At 39.6% G+C, this 26,484-nt stretch overlaps 1 protein-coding gene across 1 annotated transcript in view; it reads right to left on the minus strand.

Annotated features, from left to right (window-relative positions):
- The window catches only part of ATP8A2 (ATPase phospholipid transporting 8A2), a 517,851-nt gene that overhangs the window by 273,883 nt on the left and 217,484 nt on the right, over nucleotides 1-26,484 (minus strand). The window contains exons 27-30 of the mRNA XM_081952690.1: nucleotides 12,884-12,958; nucleotides 8,782-8,904; nucleotides 3,335-3,413; nucleotides 1,317-1,378 (exon numbers count right to left, since the gene is read on the minus strand). Of these exons, the coding sequence (XP_081808816.1) occupies nucleotides 1,317-1,378; nucleotides 3,335-3,413; nucleotides 8,782-8,904; nucleotides 12,884-12,958 (339 nt within the window). The remainder of the gene's footprint in view (nucleotides 1-1,316; nucleotides 1,379-3,334; nucleotides 3,414-8,781; nucleotides 8,905-12,883; nucleotides 12,959-26,484) is intronic.

Below are 26,484 nucleotides of genomic sequence, written 5' to 3' on the forward strand. Positions count from 1 at the left end.
AGAATAATTCACCCAATCATGAATCAGAAATATCTGAATATAAATTCTCATATATTACCAACAGACCTAAAATCAAATCTCTTCCTCAATGCCCCCAGTGTCAACTTCCAACAAGTTGCCATAACTTCCTTGGGCAAAATTCTTTATCTTTTAATAGCTGCCCAGTTTGAGAAATTCAACACACACAACTTTCTATGGAATAATGGCAACAGCAAGTACATTCTACACAATTTATTTACTTATTTATTATGCCCAACGATAAGAAATTGTCAGATCTTGCCCAAAAATGGCATAGGACAATTCAGTCCAAATTCAGTTCTCTATTTGCTAATGCCAAACAGATAGAATCTTGCCAGGATAAACATATACAAGTAATCCTCAACTTTCGATCACAATTTATGTTGCTAAATGAGAAATTTGTTAGGTGAGTTTTGCCCCATTTTATCACTTTTCTTGCCACATTTGTTAAGCAAATCACAGCAGTTGTTAAATTAGTAACACTGTTGTTAAGTGAATTTGGCTTTCCCATTGGTTTTGCTTGTCAGAAGGGCACAAAACGTAATCACATGACCTGGGACACTGCAACTGTCATAATTGTTAAGTATTGTCATTGTTAAGTATCTGAATGTAAATCACATGATCATGGGGATGCTGAAAGGGTCATAAGTGGGAAAAATAGTCATAGGTCACTTTTTAGGGTGTCATTGTAACTTCAAACAATCATGAAATGAACTGTTGTAAGTCTAGGACTGTGGTGGCAAACCTATGGCATGCGTGCCGGAAGGGCAAACACAGCCATCACTCCGGACATGCGAGCCGTTGCCTGCTGCTCTTCCAGGTTCTGGTGCGCCAGCTTGCTGGTCTTCACAGGCATGGGAGAGCCAGAAATCAGCAGCCATCCAGTGCGCCTGTATGCACTGGGAAGATGATTTTCTGGTTTCTGGCATGTGCATACGCACCTGGTCTTCCGGTTTCCAGCACTCACATGTGCATGTGCTCCCGTTTCGGCACTTGGTGCCAAAAGGGTTCGCCAACACGGTCTAGGACTATCTGTACTATTCTCACCCTAACAGAGGTACCCTGGGAAATTCTAAAGAGTGGCTATCTCTGATCCAGCTCTGGGTTGTGTTGTCTCCTGTTTCTCACACACACACACTCACACACATACACACCCCTTCTTGGAATCTGCTCCCTCCTTCCTAGGAAATCGCCATTTCTTACCTTATCCCCCTTTGTAGACATATTCCATCACTGAAATGCATCCATAATTGAAATCTTACAATAGGTAATGTTTCATTTTTTATGCATTAGCTTACCGTATAAACAATATTTCCGACAAACAGGTAGTCAACAGCCTGGCCGTTTGTAAATACTGTATCTACAATAAATAATTTTAAAAAATAGATACTTTGTTTAGTAAAGGATTTTTCTCATATATAGGCTATATAAAATAAGATTTGCAAATGAATGAAAAAATATCAATCCAAATACAGTATATGTAGCTACTCAAAAGTAGGTCCCATCAAATCCAAAATAATCAAGTTAGTGTAGAATACCACTTAACTTAAATCCCATGCTCAAATATCTTAAAACAAACAGGAGGCCCAGCATAAAGAACAGAGGGATGTATCATTTTTATTAGATTTAATTTGTGCAACATATGTCATTTTTCTGAAAATATAAAAGGTAATCAAAAGGAGATATTCAGAAAGGGTCCATAAACGTTCATTTCTTGACAAGCTTTTAGACCAGTGTTTCTCAAACTTGGCGACTTTAAGTCCTGTGGACTTCAACTCCCAGAATCCCCCAGCCAGCTATGCTGGCTGGGGAATTCTGGGAGTTGAAGTCCACAGGACTTAAAGTCTCCAAGTTTGAGAAACACTGTTTTAGACAGTTATACGTGGTGAAATTTGCACAACAGGTTTCTCAGAGCTCTTTAAACAAAAGCACATTGAAAACTAACAAGTAGCTTAGGCTGAACCACAAGTTAAAAATAATATACATTCATCTTCAACCACATAGTTCTCTTTCAAAAATTGAAAAGACCAAAAATTTCTGTCAAGAACTAATAATCAAGGTAAAGGGTCAATGATAATAATAATCAAACATCAGAGATGAAAACCTCTAGTTACATCATCTTGGTGCCTCTGTACTACATCCAGATATTCCTGTTCTGTTTATTTTTGTTTGATTTCCCTTGATTTAAAAATAATTTTTCATCCAAATGATACATTCAAAAAACATTCTTGTGTAACACCAATAACAGATATCTTTAAAGTACTCAGTGACTTTAATGACTAAATGACTGACGTCCAAATCTGACATCCAATCTCTCTATAGAATGTGTAAAAATCCTACACTATGTCAATTAATCATATCAAAACAACAAATTTAGCAATGTTTCTGTCATCACCATATTTACTTCTCCTGGATAAAGGAATAAGATAGTCTAAGAAAAAGAAAATATGTATTCAGAGCCGGATTTAGATGAAAAGAGGCCCTAGGCTATTCCACTTATGGGGCCCTTTCGCCTCCCATTTTTAAGTTTGTAAATTACATGAGAGATAATAAAATACATCATTACTGTGATATATATCAATATATTAAATGAAACATGTTGTAATTGGTACTAACCTTTATAAAAAATGTGGCACGGATAATAAATAAAAATAAAAGGCCCCTCTTGATCGTGAGGCCCTAGGCTGAAGCCTAGTTAGCCTATAGGAAAATCCGGCCCTGTATGTATTGCTGCAATAGATATTCCCAAATTCAATTGGGTTACAATCCAGAAAAATCATCCATCCATAAAGATTAATCAGTTCCAATAGGGCAGCTGAACAAATGTACACATCAATGTAGGTGAGAGAGATCTAAGGATTGACTAGTCACCTCTGGCCTTAAATTGCAAGTTACATACTTGAATTGGGGAGGGCAAGGAGACACTATATCTTTAAAATATCAGGTCAGGTAAGTAAATATTTGGTCAAATTCCTCTTTTCATTAATCTAAACCAAACGCTAAGACATACAGTTAGGGAAGCTGCCTAACACCAATGTACTTGCTTCTTTTTAAAGTGTAAATCAATTTTAAATAAACATAGCTTCACCAATGGACATTGTGATTTACAATGGCTGCAAATTGCTATCTATTAAAGATGGCATGAAGAAAGGGAGGACCGGGAAGATCATTGCTGATAAATGTTAGAAAGCTGTTGGTCTGTCTGCAATGATTAATTTCCAAGGAACATGTTTTGACCCCAAATGTAAAGGTGCTGGCTTAGAAAGATGGAAGATTACTTAGTTAACATATGGGAAAGAACAACGCATTTATTTACCATGTTCTAGTGCTTTCAGGGGAAGCCAAAAAAGAATGACGGAGTGGATCAAGGCATTGATGCAGTGACCCCAGAACACCTAAAGGAAAAAAAAACCAAGAAATTCAGAAGAGTGATCAAACTCTCCAAGAAGTCCCATCAAACGATTCATTAAGTCCCATCAAATGAGTGAACAATTTTTTTTAGTAGGAAGTGTTTTCTTTCATTGCAAAAGCTGGCGTGCTACAACACACACGCAGAGACAAAGACAAATAAGAAAACAAAAACAGAAGGAAAAATCAACAGGACTAAATCCACACAAAGACATTCCTATCTTTGCTAAGTTTTGAAAAATTTATGCAGCAAAGCCATCTATGTTTTAGATTTTTTTAACATGTTTTTAAGGAGATTAAGGAGCTGGATAAGGGGGAGGAAAAAGAACCCATCTTGAGAAACAAAAAAGTGGTCCTAAAACACACAAACGATGACTCATCAAATACTGCCACAACATTTTCTAGACATCTTGGATCAGGCTTAAATTGATTTACTTTCATCAGTTCAGAAATCTTCTGTCTCATCAAGACGAAAATAAAAATCTATCCAAGGTTACTGTGGGACCCAAATATCTTTGAGCATCCTCTGAACCTACTGCGCATGACCAAGATGGTGTCCTGTCACGTTTGAGGAGAACTTCGGGGAGATTATTTTCCTTCTCGGGGTGTGCAGGGGGGTACCCTGTCCCATCGTCGGTTCCAGGTCTAGCTATGGGAACTTCCTGGGACCTCGGGGGGTACCCTTGGGCTGCAATTTCCTGCCCTGTAGCCGGAACGTTGTGAGTGAAACGAGGCAGTTGGAGGTGAATGGAGAATGGAGAACGTTTTTCTGTTGCTGGCATGGGTGTGGTTGGCGGCGGTGGGGCTCCCTACCTGGGGTTTCTGCCACTGTCGCTGCCGCTGCCCATGCCGTGGTATTGTCCCGGTTGCTCCCCCCTGCTTGTGGACATGATGGACTGAATTAGCAGGGGAGTGGCTGAGGCGGCTGGCATGGGCATTGATGCCAGCAGAAGATGGTTTCGGTAGTTGGCGTGGGCGCAGTTGCAGTGGGGAGGCTTCTGTGTTGTGCCCCCCCGCTATCACCGCCATTGCCTGGGCCACCGTACTGTGCCATTTGGCCCCTCCCCTTGTGACACTATGGACTGGGTTAACGGAGTGCGACCCCGGCGACGGATATGAGTGCGGTTGGCATGGACGGAGCTCAGTTATTGGAGTTGTTAGAGCAGCCGCCGCTGCCACCGCTGCCACTGCTGTCCTCACCGCCACCATCATTGGCTGCTTCACCAACCCGCAATTTATCATCTGCTGCGATTTTGATATCTGACCGTTACCCTTACATATTGTCTTCAACATCGACCATGGCTATGATGGACATAAGCCTCCTGCTACCCCCTTGAACACGCGGCTTAGTTTAGAAGAACACCTGACGGCTGTGACCAGGGGGGCCTTTTACCAGGTTCGCCTGGTGTGCCAGTTGTGCCCCTTCCTGGATCGGGATGTCCTGTGCACAGTCACTCATGCCCTCGTCCTTTCTCGCCTGGACTCCTGTAACGCTCTCTACATGGGGCTGCCCTTGAAGAGCACCTGGAGGCTTCAGCTGGTCCAGAATGCGCCTGTGCAGGTTGTCATGGGGGTACCTAGTTGCTCCCATGTTGCACCCCTGCATTGATTGTTGGTTGTTTTCTGGGTGCGATTCAAGGTGTTAATTATGATCTTTAAAGCCCTCCATGGCTTAGGCCCAGGGTACTTGTGAGACCACCTACTGCCACCGGTAGCCTCCCACCGTCCAGTACGATCCCACAGAGTTGGCCTCCTCAGGGTACCGTCAGCCAGGCAGTGTCGGCTGGTGACCCCCAGGGGGAGAGCCTTCTCTGTGGGAGCGCCTTCCCTTTGGAATGAGCTGCCCCCAGAGCTTCGCATAATTCCCGACCTCCGGTCCTTCCGGCGCGCCCTAAAAAGTTGGCTTTTCCAGCAAGCCGACCTGGCCTGAATAAAATTAATTATTAATTTTAATTGTTAATTTTAATTTAATTTTTTAAATCTCATTGTAAATGCCTATTGGGTTTTGGAGATATTCTATTTAATCTTTCTTTTAACTTTTGTAATATGTGTTTTTACGTTGTACACCGCCCTAAGTCTTTTGGGAGAAGGGCGGCATATAAGTCCAATAAATCTCAACCTCAACCTCATATGTATCAATCCAAACACTATAATGAAGTATATCTTTGTGTTTCCTGGAATTGAATTTTACGTGGAGGAAAACCATACCCCAAGTATCCATTTTCTATTCTTCCTTGTGTCTGGGTGTTTGTTCATATAAATCAGCCAAGGAAACCATGAAAATTTGACACTGAGTAAATTTAGCATTAAATAAGGTAAAGGTTCCCCTCACACATATGTGCTAGTCGTTCCCGACTCTAGAGGGCAGTGCTCATCTCCGTGTCAAAGCCGAAGCTAGCGCTGTCCGAAGACGTCTCCATGGTCATGTGGCTAACATGACTAAACGCCGAAGGTGCACGGAACACTGTTACCTTCCCACCAAAGGTGATTCCTATTTTTCTACTTACATTTTTACATGCTTTCGAACTGCTAGGTTGGCAGAAGCTGGGACAACTAACAGGAGCTCACTCCATTACGCGGCGCTAGGGATTTGAACTGCTGAACTGCCGACCTTTCGATTGACAAGCTCAGCGTCTTAGCCAGTGAGCCACCGCTTTCCTCTCACAAAGGGTTAGTCATATAATTAACACAGGGAACTCTAGGCAGAGTTGCCCCAGAAAATCTAAATATTCATCTGAGTAGCACCAGTCTAGACTTTGGGAACCTTTTTGGACTAGGAATCATCCTTTTTAAAATGATTTCTTCTTGGGGAGTCAAAGGCTGCAGAAAACTTTGCCGAGTTATTATATTATTAGAAAGAAGTAGGTTTGGATTTTCAACTTTTCCCTTACTTATTCAAATATTTTACTCATTCATGAACTTTTTATGTGAGCTGGTAATTGTAGGATGGGTATTTTTCCTTTCCCCTTTCCACACAAGGATGTCAGAGTTTGGAGAGGGCACTTTCCTAATATAATACTGTAATAAGAGCAGAAACTATTTGTCCTTGTTCCCTTTCTCTCTGCTCCATTCTCTCTCTTTTGTGTCACATTTAATTCCTTTATTTTATCCCCACGTTCTGACAACCAGTCCTTCTCAGAAACTGCCACATGCTTTACAACTCAAGCAAATGCTGCCTTGAAATCTAGGGAGAGAAACAAATTAGTTTTTACCTTGTTGCAGTGATGAAAATTTTATTTCCTAAATTTGCTGAGGTTTGAAAGCCATTCACCACATTCAGAAATATTTTTAATCCCATTGATCACTGTCATCTGATTTTGAATGAATGAATACATTCTAAATCAAACATTGCTATGTAAAAATAAAGTGATCAGGCACCTGATTCAGATATTCTGCAAAACTCAAAACAATCCTGTTTACTCTTTATTTCTGTAATAGTAGGATGACGGAAAGATACATGCAAAACAACAAAATCCAGTCCTCATAGTTTCTTATGCCATTTTTAAGTTCATTAAGATCCCACATGAAAAAAAGTAATCTTTTGAAACCTTAAACCTCCAGCACCATCTTAAGACCTTTTCTGTCCTTTAAGCTCTGAACTGCTAAAATTTTATTAGATAGAGTAGGTTAATAAAACATGAAAACTGAGAACGGAGGAAATTCTCCGAAATATGAAAAGAAAATATTAAGTGTAACTTTACCTGCGTATCTCCCTGAAACATCTTTTTAAACCTATAACCTGAAGGGAACAATAAAGTCATCTCAATATTTTTCCTTGAATCTCTGGAGAGGAAGTGGTGAAAAGGCAACAGGTAAAAGTGTGGGAACATTTCATCGCCAAATCAGTTGGAACTTGTTGCAAAGAACACACAGTGATATTAATTCATATGCTAGCGTAGAGACCCTTATAAACGTATATGACTAATATTCCAATTTGGAAACCTACGCCTGACCTTTTCAACTTACAGCAGGGAAGCCGGGACTTCACCCAGTGAGAGTCATCATGCTTTGGAAGGAATTAGCAAGCAGAACTCCTGCCAATTCAACATAGTAAATGAAGCAGACATTTTTTTTATACCCTGTTGCAGTTGGATGCCAAAATACTGCCAATGTTGTAGACAGTCTAGTTACCGTGCCTCAAAAGATAATGAGAACCAGCTCTTAGAAGTTAATATTCAAAGCTTGAATTATTCTACACGCTACCATAAATTTTGTACCTATTCCTAGGATTGAGCTGCCTTTAAGAATAAGAAAGATATAACCATGAATATATAGATTGCATTTCCTTGGTACAAGGAAGCTCAACCGATTCTTAAATGGAGGTGTCTTCATGGATTTGTGTATTTCTTATTTGGGGAACCCAAACCCAGACAGTACTGACCAGGGAGTAATGTACTGGATTTCTACATGAGTTATCTGTTAACGTGGTCTTGCTCAACCTAATGCTTGATGACATTCATTGTCTTTTAATAAGGGCTTGTTGGTAATGTGGGACCATTTTGAATTTCCAGATAGAAATGTCAGTATAGAATGTTGCAATTGTGTTGTTTCTGACGATTGATAACTAATATATGGAACTTGGATTGTTAACCTGTATCCATTAAGATTTTAAGCTGGGTTTTTTTTGCAACTAATCCCCGTGTAGATGTTTATGAGGAAGAGGTCTTTTCAGTGGGTCTAGGACAACTTATCATAGCCAACTCGCCATGGCCAACTTGCCATGACCCACTAGCTATGGGCAATTCGCCATGGACAATTCAATACTGTATTAAAATTTTCATTCAGTTACTTTTATCATTGGTGACCACGTTTTTTTAATTGAAATTGCTCTTCTATTTCTGGATTCTGGACTTCTTTATCTTATTGTTATTGGCCAAAGTTCCATTGAAATTAATTTAACTTTTGTATTTGTTGAATTGTATTTGGTGACTTGGTTGTGGTGAGTTGTCCCAATCCATTTTCACTGATGGTGCAGCATTATCTTTCCCCAAGAGGTCTTACTAACCTCTACTCAATTAATCTTTTGGAACCAAAACCATTTAGCTGTAATGATACCTTTCTGTCTATTTCTTAACACTTCACAGCCTTTTAATTCTTACTCTTTTACTGAGTATATAATATTAGTATTTTCTGATAGGGTTGTTTTGCATGTAATCTTCCCCCATAGTCACCATTCACAGTTGGAAGCTGATTTACTACCACTACAAGACCTAGTATTTATTAAGGATGAACATTAAGGATTAATCATCTCAGGGTGTTGATCTGAAATAGCAGCTGTAAATTAAAATTTCAGCTTTAAGCTCATATAGCCCTGTTGTTTTTAATCCTTCCCCTAAGGTAAACATTGCCTCTTACCCTGCTATTGAACCCATCAGCATTTTGAGTAATTTTGTAGAGCTGGGGAAACCTAAGCATGTTGTCCTGGGAGCACGATCGTTCAAAGATTCCCAAGGTGAAGGGAGGTAATGCTGTGAACATCTAGAAAAAACAAAGGCAGTAATTAAAAATAACAGACCGTTAACTTTATAAGCAAGTTGAAAAGCATACGTCATACCTGGAAAGAATCCCAACATTGTTAAAATCCACACCAACAACTTTACTAAATTCAGCTGTGCTGAATCTAAATTAAATGCCCGAAGCAGACTAGTTTTTATCATATAGTGCTGCTATATGCAAAGCAGAAGGCTGCAGGGGACTGAAGTAAAGTATCCCTTGATTTCCATTCAATGGAAAAAATAAAAAAGAGGCCTCTAAATCAACTGCTTATAAAGGCAATTCAGAATAACTTTAAGCCAGCAGTCCTCAACCTTTTTGGCACTAGGGACTGGTTTGGTTGAAGACAATTTTTCTATGGGCTAGTGGGGGGTGGGATGGTTTTGTGCACAACCTAAATCTCGGGCAATGTGCTGATGAGGCTTCGCTCACTTGCCTGCTTGCTGGTTTCTAAGAGGCCATGGACCGGTACCAGTCTGAGGCCTACTTTGTAGGTTATATTACACCCAGAGTAATTTTTAATGCATATTGGTACTCTACGTTTATAGCTAGTTTTCCTACTGTTATTCTGAGTAGGTCAGGCCAGGATTTGGCTTTTCCAAGGTTTAATAGTTGTATAGTAGTTCCCAAGATATCATAGTTCAACATATTTTTGAAACCAAGGAATCTTTTCATACTTAGTGATAATTTTTCGACTAAATTATGATTCAGAATCAGTGTAGGATGATCTTAAGATTGAATTTTGGTATTCTATAGAAGTTTGTGTTAGGGTTCAGCTTCCTTGAGGAATATTTAATATCTGCTATTTTGATTCAGAACAGTTTTTTTAATAGTTAGTTGTAGCCTTATATTTACATGGGATGAGGGATCAGTGTGGAGACAGTATTGTGTTAAATATTTAAAATGGCATTTTTGATTAAGGTTCTGCTTCCTAGACATAGGTGGAAAAATTTGATATGTGCTTTTAAAATTGTGCATGCAGGATCTTTTAGGTTGAATATTTATACTAGCATTTATGTAAAGAGAGGAGTACATTAATGCTTCCTGGATGCTGACAGTAAAATCCAGTATATGCATTCTGTGCATATGGTGCATCCTTGGATAAGGGATATGAAGATTAGTTACAGCAAATGAATGAATGAATCGTTTGAAATTTTATGTATAGTAAGAAATCAAATGGATCAGCAGACAAATTAACCCAGATTTTTTCACTTGAGGTCCAGGGATGGGTTCCGGCAGGCACTACCGCCAGTTTGCTCGTGTGTGTGCTTTGCATGTGCATCGTGTGCATGCGCAGTGTAAGTAAAATTATTCTGCGCATGTGCCGAACTGAAAAGCATGATGCCGCTGCTGCCACCACCCGGGGAACTGATTAGGTGGCGTGGCAGGGCTGGGTTGCTGCACGCTCCAGCGACGCAGGCTGCCAAACCACTACCGGTTTGGCTGAACCAGTTCGAACCGGTAGGAACCCACCACTGTTGAGGTGCAAATTATGAAGCTCAGATTATCATAATTCATATTTATACTGTATTATACATCAGACATAGGTCTCTAGAGAAGCCTATAATGCTTGAAAGTGGGAAGGAAAGAGAAGAAGATAATGCCCAACAGCAAAGTGGATGGACTCAATTATAGTAGTGATAGCAATAGGACTTAGACTTATATCTTATATCTAGGACTTAGCTTCACAATAATTTACAGCCCACTCTAAGTGGTTTACAAAGTCAGCATATTGCCTCCAACAATCTGGATCCTTATTTTACCGACCTCGAAAGGATGGAAGGCTGAGTGAGCCAATGAGAATCAAACTGCTGAACTGCAGGCAGCCAGCAGAAATAGCCTGCAGTACTGCATTCTAGCCACTGCGCCAACCATGCCTTATGGTGATGAGTGCACCATTGGAAGATCTGAAATAATGGCTGACTGACTGATTGTCATGAAGCAAATCTATCTATGTTGACACCAACAAGGTGGCACGTATTCAATCAAAACAATGTTAACTTTAAATTAAAGCTTCTATCGAGTGTTGAGTGATTCTTAGTTTAAATATTTGCATTGTCATTTTGTAGGGGGGCAGATTAGGGGAAGAATTAGGCTTTCTTGAACTTGATAGTAAAATTGGGAATTGCACTAGATTCAGGATTATCTTTTATCATTAAAGGTAACCTCATGTTTTAAGGTTTAGATGGAGGTTGGGATTGAATATTTATTCTAATATATAGGGCAGTTAGAGTTAGGGTTCCTTGAAATTAATGGCAATATTTACTAATCAGACTTGACCATTTTTTAATGTTTCTGGTAGATAAATTTATATTGAATGTAGCAGGATACCAAATATCTGGATTGCCATTTGGGGGAGTTTAGTGTTAGTGTTAGATTTCCTTTGTTTTAGAAAAATTGCACAAGTATCTTAGAATCAGGCAGTATTTTCATGTTTTATGGGAATATTGTGTTTTTAATTACTGTTGAGCTGAAATATATTTATGATGGTAAATATTTGTACTGGAAATTCGGTAGATTAGGTTAAGCTTATTTGAGAACATTCAGTGGTTAGTTTTCCTTCTCTAATCATGAATTAATCTAGCATGACAAAATGTCGTGTCTCCAGTGTCTTCTCCACTGAGTTAGGTCACATCAACTAAACTAGATTGCTTATTAAACATTAACATAATATTATTAAAACATTAGGATAAAACATTAGGATAACTATGTGATAATTATGTGGCAACAGCTGACTCAGCTAGTAAAGATGAGCCATCAGCCTGTATAGTGACATATCAGAGAAAATGACTGCATATCCTCTGTTAAAATAGTCTCAAGAGTCAGTCCTCTAAGGAGTAGGCAAACCATGGTTTGCCACTTCCATTCCAACTCTTGAAATTCATCCATCCGCCCAATTAGTTTTCCCCACTTCTGTGTCAATTCCACTCCCTGGTGACCTCAATTGCAGCCGTTCCATGAGTAAGCAGTCTTTAACCCTGGGAAAGGAGGCGATCCTGCTGTATCTGAACTCTTTCCTACTTTAGAATTCTGTTCTAAATACAATCGAACCATATAGAATAGAATAGAATTCTTTATTGACCAAGTGTGATAGGACACACAAGGAATTGTCTTTGGTACATATCATCTCAGTGTACATAAAGAAAAATAAAATGGAATATATTCATCAAGAATCATAAGATGACTTAGTGATAGTTGTAGGTTATAATAAGCAATCAAACTATGCTAGGAAACAAAATAAAACATTATAAATTGTAAAGATACAAGCAACATGATTATAGTCATAAGTGGGAAGATAGGTACTAGGAAGAAAGAGAAGAATAATAGTCTTAGTAGATAATTTGACAGTGTTTTGAGAATTAGTTGTTTAGCAGAATGGTGGCATTTGGGGGGGAACTGTCCTTGTGTCTAGTTGCTCTGGTGTGCAGTGCCCTATAGCATCGTTTTGAGGGCAGAAGTTGAAACAATTTATGTCTAGGATGTGAAGGATCTGTAGTTATTTTCACGGCCCTCTTTTTGACTCGTGCAGTATACACGACCTCAATGGAAGGCAGATTGGTAGCAAATTGTTTTTTCTGCAATTCTAATTATCCATTGAAGTCTCTGTCTGTCTTGTTTGATTGCAGAGCCAAACCAGACAGTTATAGAGGTGCAGATGACAGACTCAATAATTCCTCTGTAGAACAGAATATCCTGCATGATTGTCCATGTTGGGGCCACTTTGACTCAGTTGGCCATACATTTGCTAGGTTTAAATAATTATTTAAATTTTTAAGCAATTATTTCACATCAGGAATAAAAGCAAAAGCTTTCTATTTTTGTTCAGCCCTACTGGCCAGTAAGCCCAAGTGAAATAGCCCAACGGAGAGGATCAGATGATGAAGTAAAATGCACAGACGTGAACAGCCCTGGAATGTCATTCCCAGTTTGGCCTGATATCCAGTGGAGACGGGAGAACACTTACCACATTGTAGAGCCCAATGCACCAGCGCTCAAATAAAATCTGCCCAGAGAATCCATTAACGAATGCAAACCAAAGCTGAAATAGAGAAAGGTTGCACAAAGCTTTAGATCAGTGTGACACAACGCATTTCTACACACTGGAGAAGCACATGGAATGTGGATATCGTTGGGAAGCAGCTGCTGAGCAAATTCTAAAAATAAGCGCTGACAGTTGTTCTTTCTTAAATAGAGAATACTACAGGAGTGTTGGAACAATCTATAGAATTTGCATCATTACACTAAAATAACAAACTTGTAAGCATATACAACGATTTGTCAGGGCTAGCAAATTCTTAGTGAGTATTCTTTAGCACTAGAAGCTAATCTAGTTTCAGCCACATAGCATGTAAAGCCTAAACTGCATGCCAAGAAAAATAACCCTGTAAATACATGATACTGTTCCAGTGGCCTATATCTTACTCAAGTTCTCTTCCACCTTAGGATTTGAAATGGATGAAGAAGTTGAAAAGATTATTATAAACAAATATTGAAAACAACAACAACAACAACAACAACAACAACAACAACACAATTCTGGTTCCAAACAGTGATTTGGGTGGCAAAGTATGATACTTCAAAAACTCCCTAGAGCAGTGATGGCGAACCTTTTTTGGCTTGCGTGCCACAAGTGGGGGGAGTGCGGGGGGGGGGGTGTCATATGCGGGCGTGCCGTACCCATAATGCAACGCGCGATCCCCCAGTGCGCATGCGCAAACAACGCCCCCCCATTTTTACATGCTTTTTTCGCCCTCCCCAGGCTCCAGAGGCTTTATAGGAGCCTGGGGAGGGCGAAAAGAGCCTCCCCCGCCCCCCGGAGGCCCTCCGGAGGCTTCAGGGACCGTCCGGAGGCTTCCCTGAAGCCTTCGGAATGCTTAAAACCATCCTTGGAGGGTGGTTTTAAGCGTTCCGAAGGCTTCAGGGAAGCCTCCGGACGGTCCCTGAAGCCTCGGGGGGGGGGTCTTTTCGCCCTCCCCAGGCTCCTATAAAGCCTCTGGAACCTGGGGAAGGTGAAAAATAGCTTTTTTAAAGGTGAACTCACTTGTGGTACGCGTGCCATAGGTTCGCCATCACTGCCCTAGAGTTTCAGCATTGCTATGCAATATGAAGATTTAGAAATCAGAAGAAATCAAAGTCTAAAGCTATGCATTTTATGAACAATCGGCAATAAGCCAGTAGCACCGAATTCTGAGATACTTATACTGAATAGAAGAAAACTCCCTTGTATTTGTACAATTAGTTTGACAGTTTTATAGGGATGACTGCAGTATTACTTAAATACATATAAAAGGAATGCAATCCAAAGTTGCACAAGTACAGATATGTTTTCAGTCAAGTTCTAGAAAGAGTAAGTAACCTTCTGAAGCAGTATTGGGTGAGGTTGGAGTGGGACACAATTGTGGTTTCGAAGTAGGAAGAATCTCATCCAAAGATGTCTGTTCTGCTTTCAAAAAGGTTTAGTTAAACAGTACTGTACTTTTTGGAGTATAAGACACACACACACCCTTAAAAGAGGGTGGAAATGTTGGTGCATCTTATACACTGAATATGGACATTTTGGCCTCCTGAAACCCCGTACGTTTTAGGCAAAAACGGGGTGCGCAGAGGCTTTGGAAGGGCTGTAAAGTACTCCTGGGGGCTGGAGAGAGCAAGAATGGCACTTCTGAGGGGTTTGGGAGGCCAAAAATGGGCCTGTTTTTCACACAAAAAAACGGAGCACGCAGAAGGCTTGGGAGGCCTGCAGAGTGCTCCTGGGAGCTAGAGAGAGCAAAAAACGGCCGCGCGGAGGCCAAAAACTATTTTTTCCTTGTTTTTCTCTTCGAAATCTTGGTGCGTTTTATACTCCGCTGCGTCTTATAGTCCGAAACATATGGTATATCAATTTTTGCAGTTAAAATCACGCCTATCTTATTTTAGGGAATAGGAAATTCCGCAATTGTATAGGCACTTATGTGTCCCTGAAATATAGATCCAGTGAATGCTATTTTGTTTTTTAAAAGGATTACTTTCCATATTAAATTATGGGATAATTTTAAAAAAATATGCTAGACATTATGTCAGAAGGGCATAGTTACGTGTCAGTTATTAAGAGCCAAAAGCTGAAATCTGACTTTTACCAAGTAATCAAATGGATCTTTCCTCTCTGTCCCACTGGAGCCTTTTCAGATACTGTATATAAATAATAAAACAAATGCACGTGTTCCTGCTTCCATCCTTGGTTAATAGACCCAAGTGCTGAATTTTGAGTAGAGTTCATTGGCCTTGATTGCCAAAAGCTTTGATTTTGATCCCAAAGTTCACATTTGCAATAATACTGTACCGAAATGGGAGCTCAATTAGTGTAAATTTAATACTTTAACCAGCGGTGTCCTGCTGTAGACATACAATAGAATTGAGATGAATTCTAAGATCTGCTGAAATGAAATTATGTACATATTGTGAATTTGATTTCCCCAGATTTCTTTCAACCCTTCCATTCTATGATTCTGTAATGCAATTAAATATAGAATATATTTAATAATAATTGTCTAACTGATAGTGGCTATCAGACAAAGCCATTTGGAGGTATAATCTTTCTTTACACTGATAAGCTAATTAACCCATATAGCAGGGTACTTATCCAGGACCGTTTTAATAGCATTATGGCACCGGGCAAAGCAGTGTACTGTGGCCCCTATAACAACTACTCACAAGAATAAAAATGTAAGCGGTCAATAAAATTAAACGTATATTTGCATGTTAGTATTAATAAAAAATGCAGTAAATTGTAATAAATATGTTGCTGTATTTATATGATACAACGTGCATTGAAGGGTTAACATACACAGATTAGTATGCTTTTGGGGCCCCAGGCCCATGCGTTAAGACAGCCCTATTTCACCCACCCAACCCATTGTCTTAAGCCACAGGAAACAGATATATTGCATCTTAAACTGTAGCTCAGTTTTTTTCAGTTTAAGGCTGTTTCCTGTGGCTTAAGCAACCCACCCGAAGCTCAGTGGCTGTGTCCTACAAAATCAATATGTCCTTAAAAGGTCTGCACATGTGCATGTTAGAAAAGGTAAAAAAGGAAAAAAAATACATTTTTCCAATGAAGATTGTTCTGCGCATGTGCAGAACAGAAAATCAAGATGGTGCATAGAACTGATTTGGGTGAGTGTCCGGCCGAGTTATTACCTACCCGGCCAAACCAGTCCGAACTGGTAGGAACCTACCTCTGGATAGAGACTAATAGGTAAATTGAGAACTAGGCATACTCTGAAATTATATCTAACTTCAACCTTCTGAATTGTCTACTTTAAGTCTAAACTTAATATATGTGTGTGTGTATCAGTGGTGGGTTGCAAGCACTACCCCCCCCCCCCGCTATGGGCGTACCAGAGCCTGCCCGGAGCTCCGGATACCGTTCCGGTGCTCTGGAGGGCCCACCTGCCCGCCCGAGCTCCTTACCGGTCTTTTAAGTCTTCGGTGCTTCCACACACGTGCACAGCACGTACAGCGGCTGCACTCCGCTCCGCTGAGCAGCTGGTGCGTCGTGGAGACTCGCGGAAGCGCTAAGACACATGGGCGTGCTGTGCAAATCCATGTGGACGCCGCCGGGCTCTTTCTAACTGTACTGGTTGGAATGGGATCCAGAACCCACCACTGGTGTGTGTGTGTGTATGTGTGTGTGTATATATATGTGTATATGTGAATATATATATATATATATGTGTGTGTGTGTGTGTGTGTGTGTATGCGTGTGTATGTATGTATATACACACACACAAAGCTTAGACACACACACACACATATATATGTATGTATGTATGTATATGTATATGAATATGAATATATGTGTGTGTACACACACACACACACACACACACACACAATTTCCCCAGAACTCCCACATGTCCAAAGCAGTCATCTCCCTTCTTGTCAAGGGTCTTGACTTTAACAAGAATTGCTAAGACTATGCAGGCCAGCAACTGACCATGCTTGACTCAGACTTGGTGAACCTACAGGAAAGCCTGCCAAGCCAAGCTCTGTGTGCCAAGCCCCTGGGGGGGCTGCAGACCACAGCTATGAAATGCTATGAGCAAAAGCATCCAGAGTTATTAAATGTCTTTTAATGTCTATCTGAGAGGGAAAAAAATCCTTCTTAAATTCTATTTTGTTCCCTTAACCATTTATCGCCTGCTGGCCAGCCTGCCTAATCAATCAATCAATCAATCAATCAATTTAAATTTATTAGCCGCTCCCTTTCCGAATAGGACTCGGGGCGGCGTACAATGGAGTAAAAAACATATAACATTTACATAAACCCATGACATACATAAATACAAAAACACACATGTACGGAGGAGGTTAACAGATACAATACATAGACAATTAAAAACCATTAAAATACCCTAATTATAAAACCCCATGTACAATCCAAATTCAAAATGTTAAAAACAGACAGTCAGGAGGGGTACGAGAAAATTACGGTTGAGCCAGGCCAGATAGTTGAAAGAGGTGGGTCTTCAGTTGTACACGGAAGGAGCGGAGATCAAAATGCCCAACCTCATTATCAATAAAATATTTGCAGAAAAGAAAATTCGGAAGCTTCCTTGAAAAGACATTCAAATTCAAGTACAGTCAATTTTAAAGCTGGAAATCCAATGGTGGCAGGCTGGGAGAAATCTGAAGGAGACAGGGGCAGACCATTCCCAGGGAAGATGGCTCTGGTTCCCATGTTCAGCCTGAGAGCTGGAGCTTTGGCAACCCTGTACTGCAGCTGTTTATTTATAAATTTTTATTTATTTATCACATTTATATAGCTGCCAACTATATAAATGGTCGTCGGAAGCTATTTTTAAAGATTTTTAAAGCATTTTTTCCCCCTGTCGGTTTGGGGAAATGCTTTAAAAAGCAGGAAAAAAGGTTCCAATGATCACACAGCTGAGCTGCACGATCCTCGGAAGCTTTTTTAAAAATACCAGTTTGCAGAACCAAGGACAATCTTCCCTATTGGTTTGGCCGAACCAGGAGGATTTCAACCCTGATTCACTTCCATAGAGTGCAGTGGTGGGATTCAAATAATTTAACAACTGGTTCTCTGTCCTAATGACCATCTGGGTAGATGTGGCTCAATGGTCATGTGACTGGGTGGACGTGGCCAACTCAACATCACTCACGTTGATGGGCAGCCTTAGCTGTTACACTGTAATAAGGGTTAACCAAAGAGGCAGTTTATGTAAGCAGGGCAATAAAGATTAAGCTACAAGCAACACCAGAATATTTCCTTCCTGCTTTACTTACAGGATTAGCCCTGTAAAGTTGGAAAAAAACAAAATAAGATTTCTTCCAACAACCGGTTCTCTGAACTGCTTAAAAAGTTAACAACCGGGTCTCTCGAATAGGTGCGAACTGGCTGAATCCCATCACTGATAGGAGAACAACATTGCCTCCCCTATTCTGATATCACAGTGTCTGGCTCTCTTTTCCAAGGTCTTCCTGGCTCTTCCACAAAATGCTAGTGTGCAACGTATTTTGTGATTGCCTGCGCCTTTACTATTGATGGTTGATTCTAAGAGGCAGAAGCTTCCCATCACTTCGGTATCTTTATTGCTGAAGACGGATAAATAGCTAAAAATGAACCTACTTGAACAAGAATCTAAGCAATTTCATTTGCAATTAATGGCGTCACATATAATTATTCTGAGACATTTAAAGTCTGAAATAAACTAATTTATTTAAATGCTAGTTTATTTAAATATGTCAAGATGATGAGATAACAAGCCACCTTTTCTAAATGCATACATTTATGCAAAATAGACAACTTAACAATGGGTAGAACTATCCCTCCACCATCCATCCTGTAGAAGGAGATGGGTCCTGATGCAACTATGATTATCAACAATTATCACAGCCTCCTATTATAGCTGTAGAATATATGGGGAACATTTTAAAATAAAAAAACAACAGTTCTTCCCACTGATATTCACTTAATTTGCATGACTTTTCCAAATATATTTACCTAACAAAGCAGGTTATTTTTATCATATGGTATTTATTTATCATACATCATTTTAAAATCTTCTTTGTGATGAATACCTTTCAGGAGTGTATATAATGTCTCTGTAATGGAAGTAAATGGAAGTACTCATGTGAGTCCCTTGGACTGCAAGGCAATCAAACAGGTCAGTCCTAGAGGAGATCAACCCTGACTGCTCTTTAGAAGGCAAGATCCTGAAAAAACTCAAATACTTTGGCCACCTAATGAGAAGGAAGGACTCACTAGAGAAGAGCATAATGATGGGAAAGATTGAGGGCAAAAGAAGAAGGGGATGACAGAGAATGAGATGGATGGATGGAGTCACCGAAGCAGTAGGTATGAGCTTAAATGGACTCCAGAGGATGGTAGAGGGCAGGAAGGCCTGGAGGAACCTTGTCCATGGGATCACGATTAGTTGGACACGACTTCGCAACTAACAACAGCAATGGAAGTACAGTACCCACTTTATTCTTATCATGTGAATACAAGTAAAGGATTCCCCCCTTAACTTAACCTAATCAAAAAGATCCTATGTGGAATAGTTAAGGGATATAAATTGGCAAAATACAGAGCTTTTTTTGCATACCAAACCAGGTCCTTGAAATCTAGCAGTTGTGTTTGCACAATGTATTAGTCTTGATTAGGTTTTTATGGCTTAGAGCATTGTGCAAATATGCTAGTTTGGTTACTTTAAGATTCCATGCATTGTCTTCTGTTAATGGATTAATTACCAGACCAGGTCCTTACAATTTAGCAGTCATGTTTGCACAATGTTATTAATCTTGATTAGGTTTTTATGGTTTAGCTTTAGCACAATTAATCCACAGTAATGGATTGATTTAACAACACATATATTGTGTGAATCTAGTCTGAATCTAGTCCGAATAAAATGAAGAACATTACAGAATTTTTATATCCATCATAGAAAGCTGCATGTAAATAAAACGCAATACTCCTTTCTCGAGAAAATATTCCATGGATTAGATGAAATGGTCTGAGACCCACTGAAGCTTATGAGATAATATATTTGTTTGTGAATTGGGATCCAAACTGGCAAAGGATGGAATGAGGTTTCCCAAAGGTGCTTTTCCAAAAGGCAACTGGACTTTGTTTGCACACACACACACACACCCTTGGAAACATTTACTGTAGCTTCTCATCCAAGAAGCTTCTTCAGTTCTAAGGGAACTGAACTGGTGGGATGAGCTATAAATAACACGAAAGGCCAAACAGTGTTTTCAGACTCAAATCCTTTTTGTCTGAACAAGAAGTGAGGAATTTTATATAAATCCATTTATGCGTGTCCAAAAATATTCCGTGCCTGTTGTCAGTATAAAAAACTTGGCAAGTCACAATCTTTTACTTGCTTCAGTAACATTTAATTTTTTTATACAAGTGGCCTTCCTTTATCCAAAGCCTATATCTGGATGCCAGGATCAGCAAATCAGGAATGAATTCCCCTTATGTCATAAATAGACAAATTTGTAGCTGCTCAATCCAAGCACATTGGTTTAATATTGTTGACTTTCAACAGAGCAGAGATCTTTTACCACTAAATACAAGTACTTAACTGCGTTGTTCAGTAGACCTTAAGGACCTGGATTGCTTTCTATGAAATGTGGGTAGATTTTTTTTCCCCCCACGGAGAAGTGTAGGGAATGGCTGACCTCTAGAGACAAGAGAGTTTTGCATCACAGTCAAACTAGCCATCAAGAGGCCCTTCTGCAACTTCTAAGCAGATCTGGAGACTATCAACTGTAATGTGTCATCCAGTGGAATCTGCCATCATAGGTCTCCAAATTGTAAAGCTTAAGAGAGTCTGAACAGAGTCTTTTAAAATATTCTGCAAAGGCATGAAGATGGTAAATGCATTAGGCCTCCTTCAATTTGAGTTACTTCATTAGCCAGCCCCCCCTCTCTCTCAAACACACACACACACACACACTTTTAGATGCTCAGCAGTTCAAAAATGTAATGTAGTAATGTATCAGGTCTAAGGTAACTAGTATAGGCATCTAAGTGATATCTACTTGCATAGCAATGCTTGATTCAACAGCACTAATACACCATGTTCAAAATAAAACTGAACAACTGAAATGTAAAATGTTATGCTGATTTTTCTTCTTTTTACAAAACTAGGGAAAGAGGGGAAAAGAGTTGTTTAAATAAGCACACACAGGTCTATCAGTACAGAATGAACTAAACAGATTTGTCTGTCTCTGCTTTCTGATGATCTTAACTGGAATGAATAGAGCCCTCTTCTGTATTCAAATCATATACTTTACATCCCCAGAGTTTTTCCATCGAAGGGTGTTTCTCTATCAGCCCAAACTGGTCAACAAATGTTCTGTCTGTTCTTTAATATGAAATGGTTTTAAAACTTTTTTCATACTGAATTGCTTTCTTCAACTCATTTTTGTACAATGAAATAATTGTACCCCTTAGTTTATTTATCAGAAGTTTAACAAAGTTAAACTGTCTACAAATAACAGTTTAATACAGATTCTGTGGAAGCTTGCAATAATTATAAACAAGTTCCTAGCGACTTGCCTTAAGAGAAAGATATACTTCTAATGTGCTGTAGACAATCTTGTTACCTCTTTCATCAAATGAGCAGCATTTCAGCTGCTATATAAAGCCACATGATTGATAGACAGAGATGTCTCCCCTGATGAAGGAAAGGATTACTGCAAGGGCATGCATTCAAGAGTTTGGTTTTGTAAAAATCTGGATGTTTTCTACCATGTTATCTTGGTCTTGTTACTCAGCCTTTGAACTTCGTATCTGAAAATATTTTAGTGATTACAGAAGTTTTCATGCAGCTTCTCAAATGTGGATTAGCTACAATACTAATAAAGAAGAGACAACTCCAAAGCACTAGATGGGGCTGGCAAAGGGTAATCCTATGATTAAAAACTGAATCTCTCAAGAGTCTCGGGTATAGTGCATTTAGGGGGCGGTGGGGGGAGATATTAAATCAATGATGAACACATCTGTTATAAGCAAACTATTGGCAAGTGATCATATAATCTTCTGGTTACTATTCAAAGATTCCTTTCAGCCTGTGCAAGCTAATAGGAAGCTGCTTCATACAGAGTCAAATTATTGATGTATATTTGGACAGAAAAACAGAACAACAGATTTGGAAGGGACCTTGGAGGTCTTCTAGTCCAACGCCCTGCTTAGGCAGGGAGACCTACACCACTTCAGACAAATGGTTATCCAAATTCTTCTTAAAAACCTATAGTATTGGAGCATTCACAACTTTTGGAGGCAAGTTGTTCCACTGATTAATTGTTCTGTCAGGAAATTTCTCCTTAGTTCTAAGTTGCTTCTCTCCTTGATTAGTTTCCACCCATTGCTTCTTGTCCTACCCTCAGGTGCTTTAGAGAATAGTTGACTCCTTCTTCTTTGTGGCAATCCCTGAGATATTGGAACAATGCTTTCATGTCTCCCTAGTCCTTCTTTTCATTAAATTAGACATACCCAGTTCCTGCAACCGTTCTTCATATGTTTTAGCCTCCAGTCCCTAATCATCTTTGCTGCTCTTCTCTACACTCTTTCTAGAGTCTCCACATCTTTTTTTAAATCGTGGCAACCAAAACTGGATGCAGTATTCCAGTTCCAGTATATAGTTCATTACTGTCTACAGTAAGCTTCCCTCAACTTAATTTCAGAAGGCCTCTACAAACCAACTTTTGTCAAAAGCTATTAACGTAAGCCTAGAGTTGCGAGGGAGGAAAGATAAGGGAGAAAGATTCAAAGAAAGAAAATAAAAATTAGGAAATGGTCATTTTGAACTATGCCCCTTGTTTTGGTTAAGTCATATCTACAACTGTCATATATTTCATCCAAGTTATTACTAACAGAACTGAATGTCATAATTTCTTCTAGTCACTCAACTGATTTTCATATATGCCAACAACACAAAATCATGTATGACTGGTTTAGTCACACATAGGTATTTTATCAGACCTCAGGGCTATTGTAAAGAAAACTAAGGAGCTGCCACTGACTCTAGCACAATTATTTCCACAGTGGTGCATATATGTTGGGTGCCTCTCAGGATAGATCAATCATCTTAAACTTTCCCCTTTTAGAAGCTCTGTAACTATGTCTTTCTTTTCCCCTCCATATGCTCTCCTGGTAGACATATTTTCCGATTTTCATTGGTGTAGAAATCATGCTTAAGATGGGTATATTCATATAGTTTTTAGATGCTGTAATATTGGGCATGACTCACCTAACAATCACCTTGCTTAGCAATCGAATGTTTGGTCTCAATTATAGTTGTAATTCAAGGACTATCTGTATAACAACTGAGATCAACCACCATGGCCATTAGTCAGAGTTTTAGTTCAGCAAAATTGGAAGAGCTGCTGATACTCTGGCCTTGCTACAATCTCCTATTGATCTGTGCAATTCTAGATACTTCTCAGGGGTGGGATTCAGCTGGTTCGGACCAGTTTGGGTGAAGCGGATGTTAATTTTAATCTGGTTTGCCGAACCAGTAGTTACAAGGACCGGCTGACCCCGCCTACCTAGGAGTTTCCACACGGCCCATTCGTCATGCCAGGTAAGTGCAGAGCTCGCATGGAAACTCTGGGAGGGTGAAAAACAGGTCTCCCGGAAGTTCTGGAAGTCCGGAAACAGGCCCGTCTTTGCCCTCTGGAGGATCAAGGAAAGCCTTCCAAGCAAAACGCCCCTCACCCAAGCCATGATGCAGGAAGCCAACTAGGCTATGCCCCTATGGCCATGCCCACCCAGCAACTGGGCAGAGAATCAGTTGCTAAAATTTTTCAATCCCACCCCTGATTCTAATTCTCCCTAGGTTCCTTCACTAGTGGGAGCTGATTCTATAAAAACTAAGTAGAGAGTTTTCTCGGTGGGAACACCTCTGCCTCTAAAATGACCTTCTTCTGAAACTCACCAGGGGAACTGCTATTATTTTGGTGCAATAAATAGAATAGAATATTTATTTCTAAGCCGCACCCTCTCCCGAAGGACTCGGGGCGGCGTACAATAAAACAAATAAAATACAAAGTACAATACAATACAATACAAATCTGGACAGGACATACATATAACAAGGACGTATATAAGACGTATACAAGGAGGAGGTAGGCTGATAGCTAAAAAACAATTAAACAATTAACAATTAAAACAATTAAAAAGTCACAATATTTAAAAACCCCAATAAATAAATTCAATTGAATTACATTAATAAAAAACCCGTCAGGAGACATATTTGCTCAAGTGTTATGCTAGCTTGCTCTGCTGCTTTCATGTTTTTGGTTTGTTTTTATTGTGATGGTGTTTTAGAATAACATTGTGTTACATTTCACTTACTTTGGACTCTACGTCTTTGAAGCTTAACCCTTCATATTCTGGGATGAAGAGTTAAAATAGTATTTAGAATAAGTGTAAAAAAGGTAAATTGAATTCACTTGGGCAAATGCTAGGAAGCTAAAAAAAAGGCATTGATTTTAAAGGCTGAGTTACTTTGTGGCGAAACAAAATCAGAAGCTGACAGAGAATCTTTTGGATGCCATCCTGGTGGACCTGCCCAACTCCACTGAAAGAAATAATCCCATTTGCTTCAAGAGGAGAATTCCTCCAATGTAGATAAAAATGTCAGAGAGATAAATACAAGATCATGTCACTCACTATCATGTTTGGTTTGCCTTTATATTATAGTGAAATATATTTCCCTCCTATGCTTCTCTTTACCTCACCCGTATGAAAAACGTTTGAATATGTTTCTGGGAAAATGCAATTTTTCCTACAACATTACAAAAGCTATAACTATCTTACAGACCAAGTAATGCTTCTGCCAACATATACAAGACTGTAAGATTATGAAGCGATTTCACCAACAAGCATTAAATATCATATGCATGAATATTTTTTGAAAGTTATTACCTTTTCCCTCCTCTATTAAACATAAAAAGATAGAATAACAGAGTTGGAAGGGGCTTTGGAAGTTTTCTAGAGTTGGTCTTCCAGTTTCCAGCATGCTGATCTTTGCCCGTGCATCCGTGCCAGAAATCGGAAGACCAGCTGGCCGATGCGCATGTGCGCGCTGGAAACTGAAAGTTCATTTCCTGGTGTACATGCTCTCTGGGCAGCTCCTCTTCTGGGTTGTGGTCTCAACTTGGTGCCAAAAAGGTTTACTAAACGCCCTATACCATTTCAGACAAATTATTGTCCAATCTCTTCTCAAAAACCTCCAGTGTTTGAACACACACAACTTCTGGAATTCCACTGTTAATTGTTCTAAACCTTTTCATTGTTTGAATATTGTGTGAACGCCACATTCTGAGGAGCTGGCACCTGGACAATTTGCACCCACAGAGTCCCCATTCAAAAATTCATTCACTTCTGGCAAGAAGTTGCATTTTTGGCTTTATCTGGATGATCAGTGGGGATTTGAGGAAAATTAGATCTTATTCATAGTGTGTGGAAGCTCCAAAAAAAAGTAGTATCTCAGCATCTTGTCCCCTCCTCCCCAATCCATTATTATTCTCAATGTTGACCGCATATAATTTGCATGCTTAAGGTTCCAAGTTCAATTCCTGGCTAATTCTAGATGGGCTGGAACCTATCCCTTTGCCTGAAAAATGCTCAATAACTGTGGTTTATCGGTGCAATCCTACTCAATCTGATGCTCACCAGATGTGCAGACCACAATTCCCATAATTCCCACTCAGCCTAGCTTGGTTGGGAATTGCTTAACTCTACTGGAAACTATAGTGAACAAAGCTGAGCAATGACTTAACTCAATATAAGATTTCTTTGGTATATTTTGACAATCTGAAAGACTATTGCAACAAAGATTTTCAGAGTGTAATAATATTTAATATATTATGATCAAATCAATATTTCATTTAACTGGCAGGTTCAGAGTATTTCAGCTCTTTTTATTCGATGCAGTTGAATTATGCTAAATTGCAATTCAACCCCTCCCAGTTTTTTTACCTTCAGGATAGAAAAATTGAGTGTCTCCTGTGAGAAGGAGGGGAACAGGCTCTGACAATTAATGACCAGCAGAATGCCTTAGGACTTAAGGTCATGAATATGCCCTCTGGCCTTGTGGCTTTTCACTCAGTTTTGTAGAAACACATTAGCTGAGATAATTATTCAGGTAGAAATTGGGAGTGACATCTGGAAACAGAACAGAAAATGGAAGCAAGGCTTGAAATGGAAAATGGGCAGAGAAGAAAGGTAAAATCTGCTGTAAGTCAGGCAAATAACTCTGAGAATAAAATAAACAGCCCGGTGCCTGCAGTTTTTCTGCATATAAATCACTCATCATTGGAAGCAGATATTTGCTTCGTAAGCCAGTACAAGATGCAAAATGAGCTTATACATGATAGGGAGTGGACCCAGGGAACATATTAATTAATCTAAGAACCCACTCATTTCTGGCAAGACATTGCATACCTGCCTGCCTGAGCATCTCACAATGAACAGATGGCATTCTTCTTCCCAGAAGCCATATTTTAAGTGACAACATATAGGCAATCTTAGTTAATCTCAAGAGC

This window comes from Natrix helvetica, assembly GCF_964273705.1.
Source record: "Natrix helvetica genome assembly, chromosome: 4".
In the NCBI taxonomy this organism is placed as follows: domain Eukaryota; kingdom Metazoa; phylum Chordata; class Lepidosauria; order Squamata; family Natricidae; genus Natrix; species Natrix helvetica.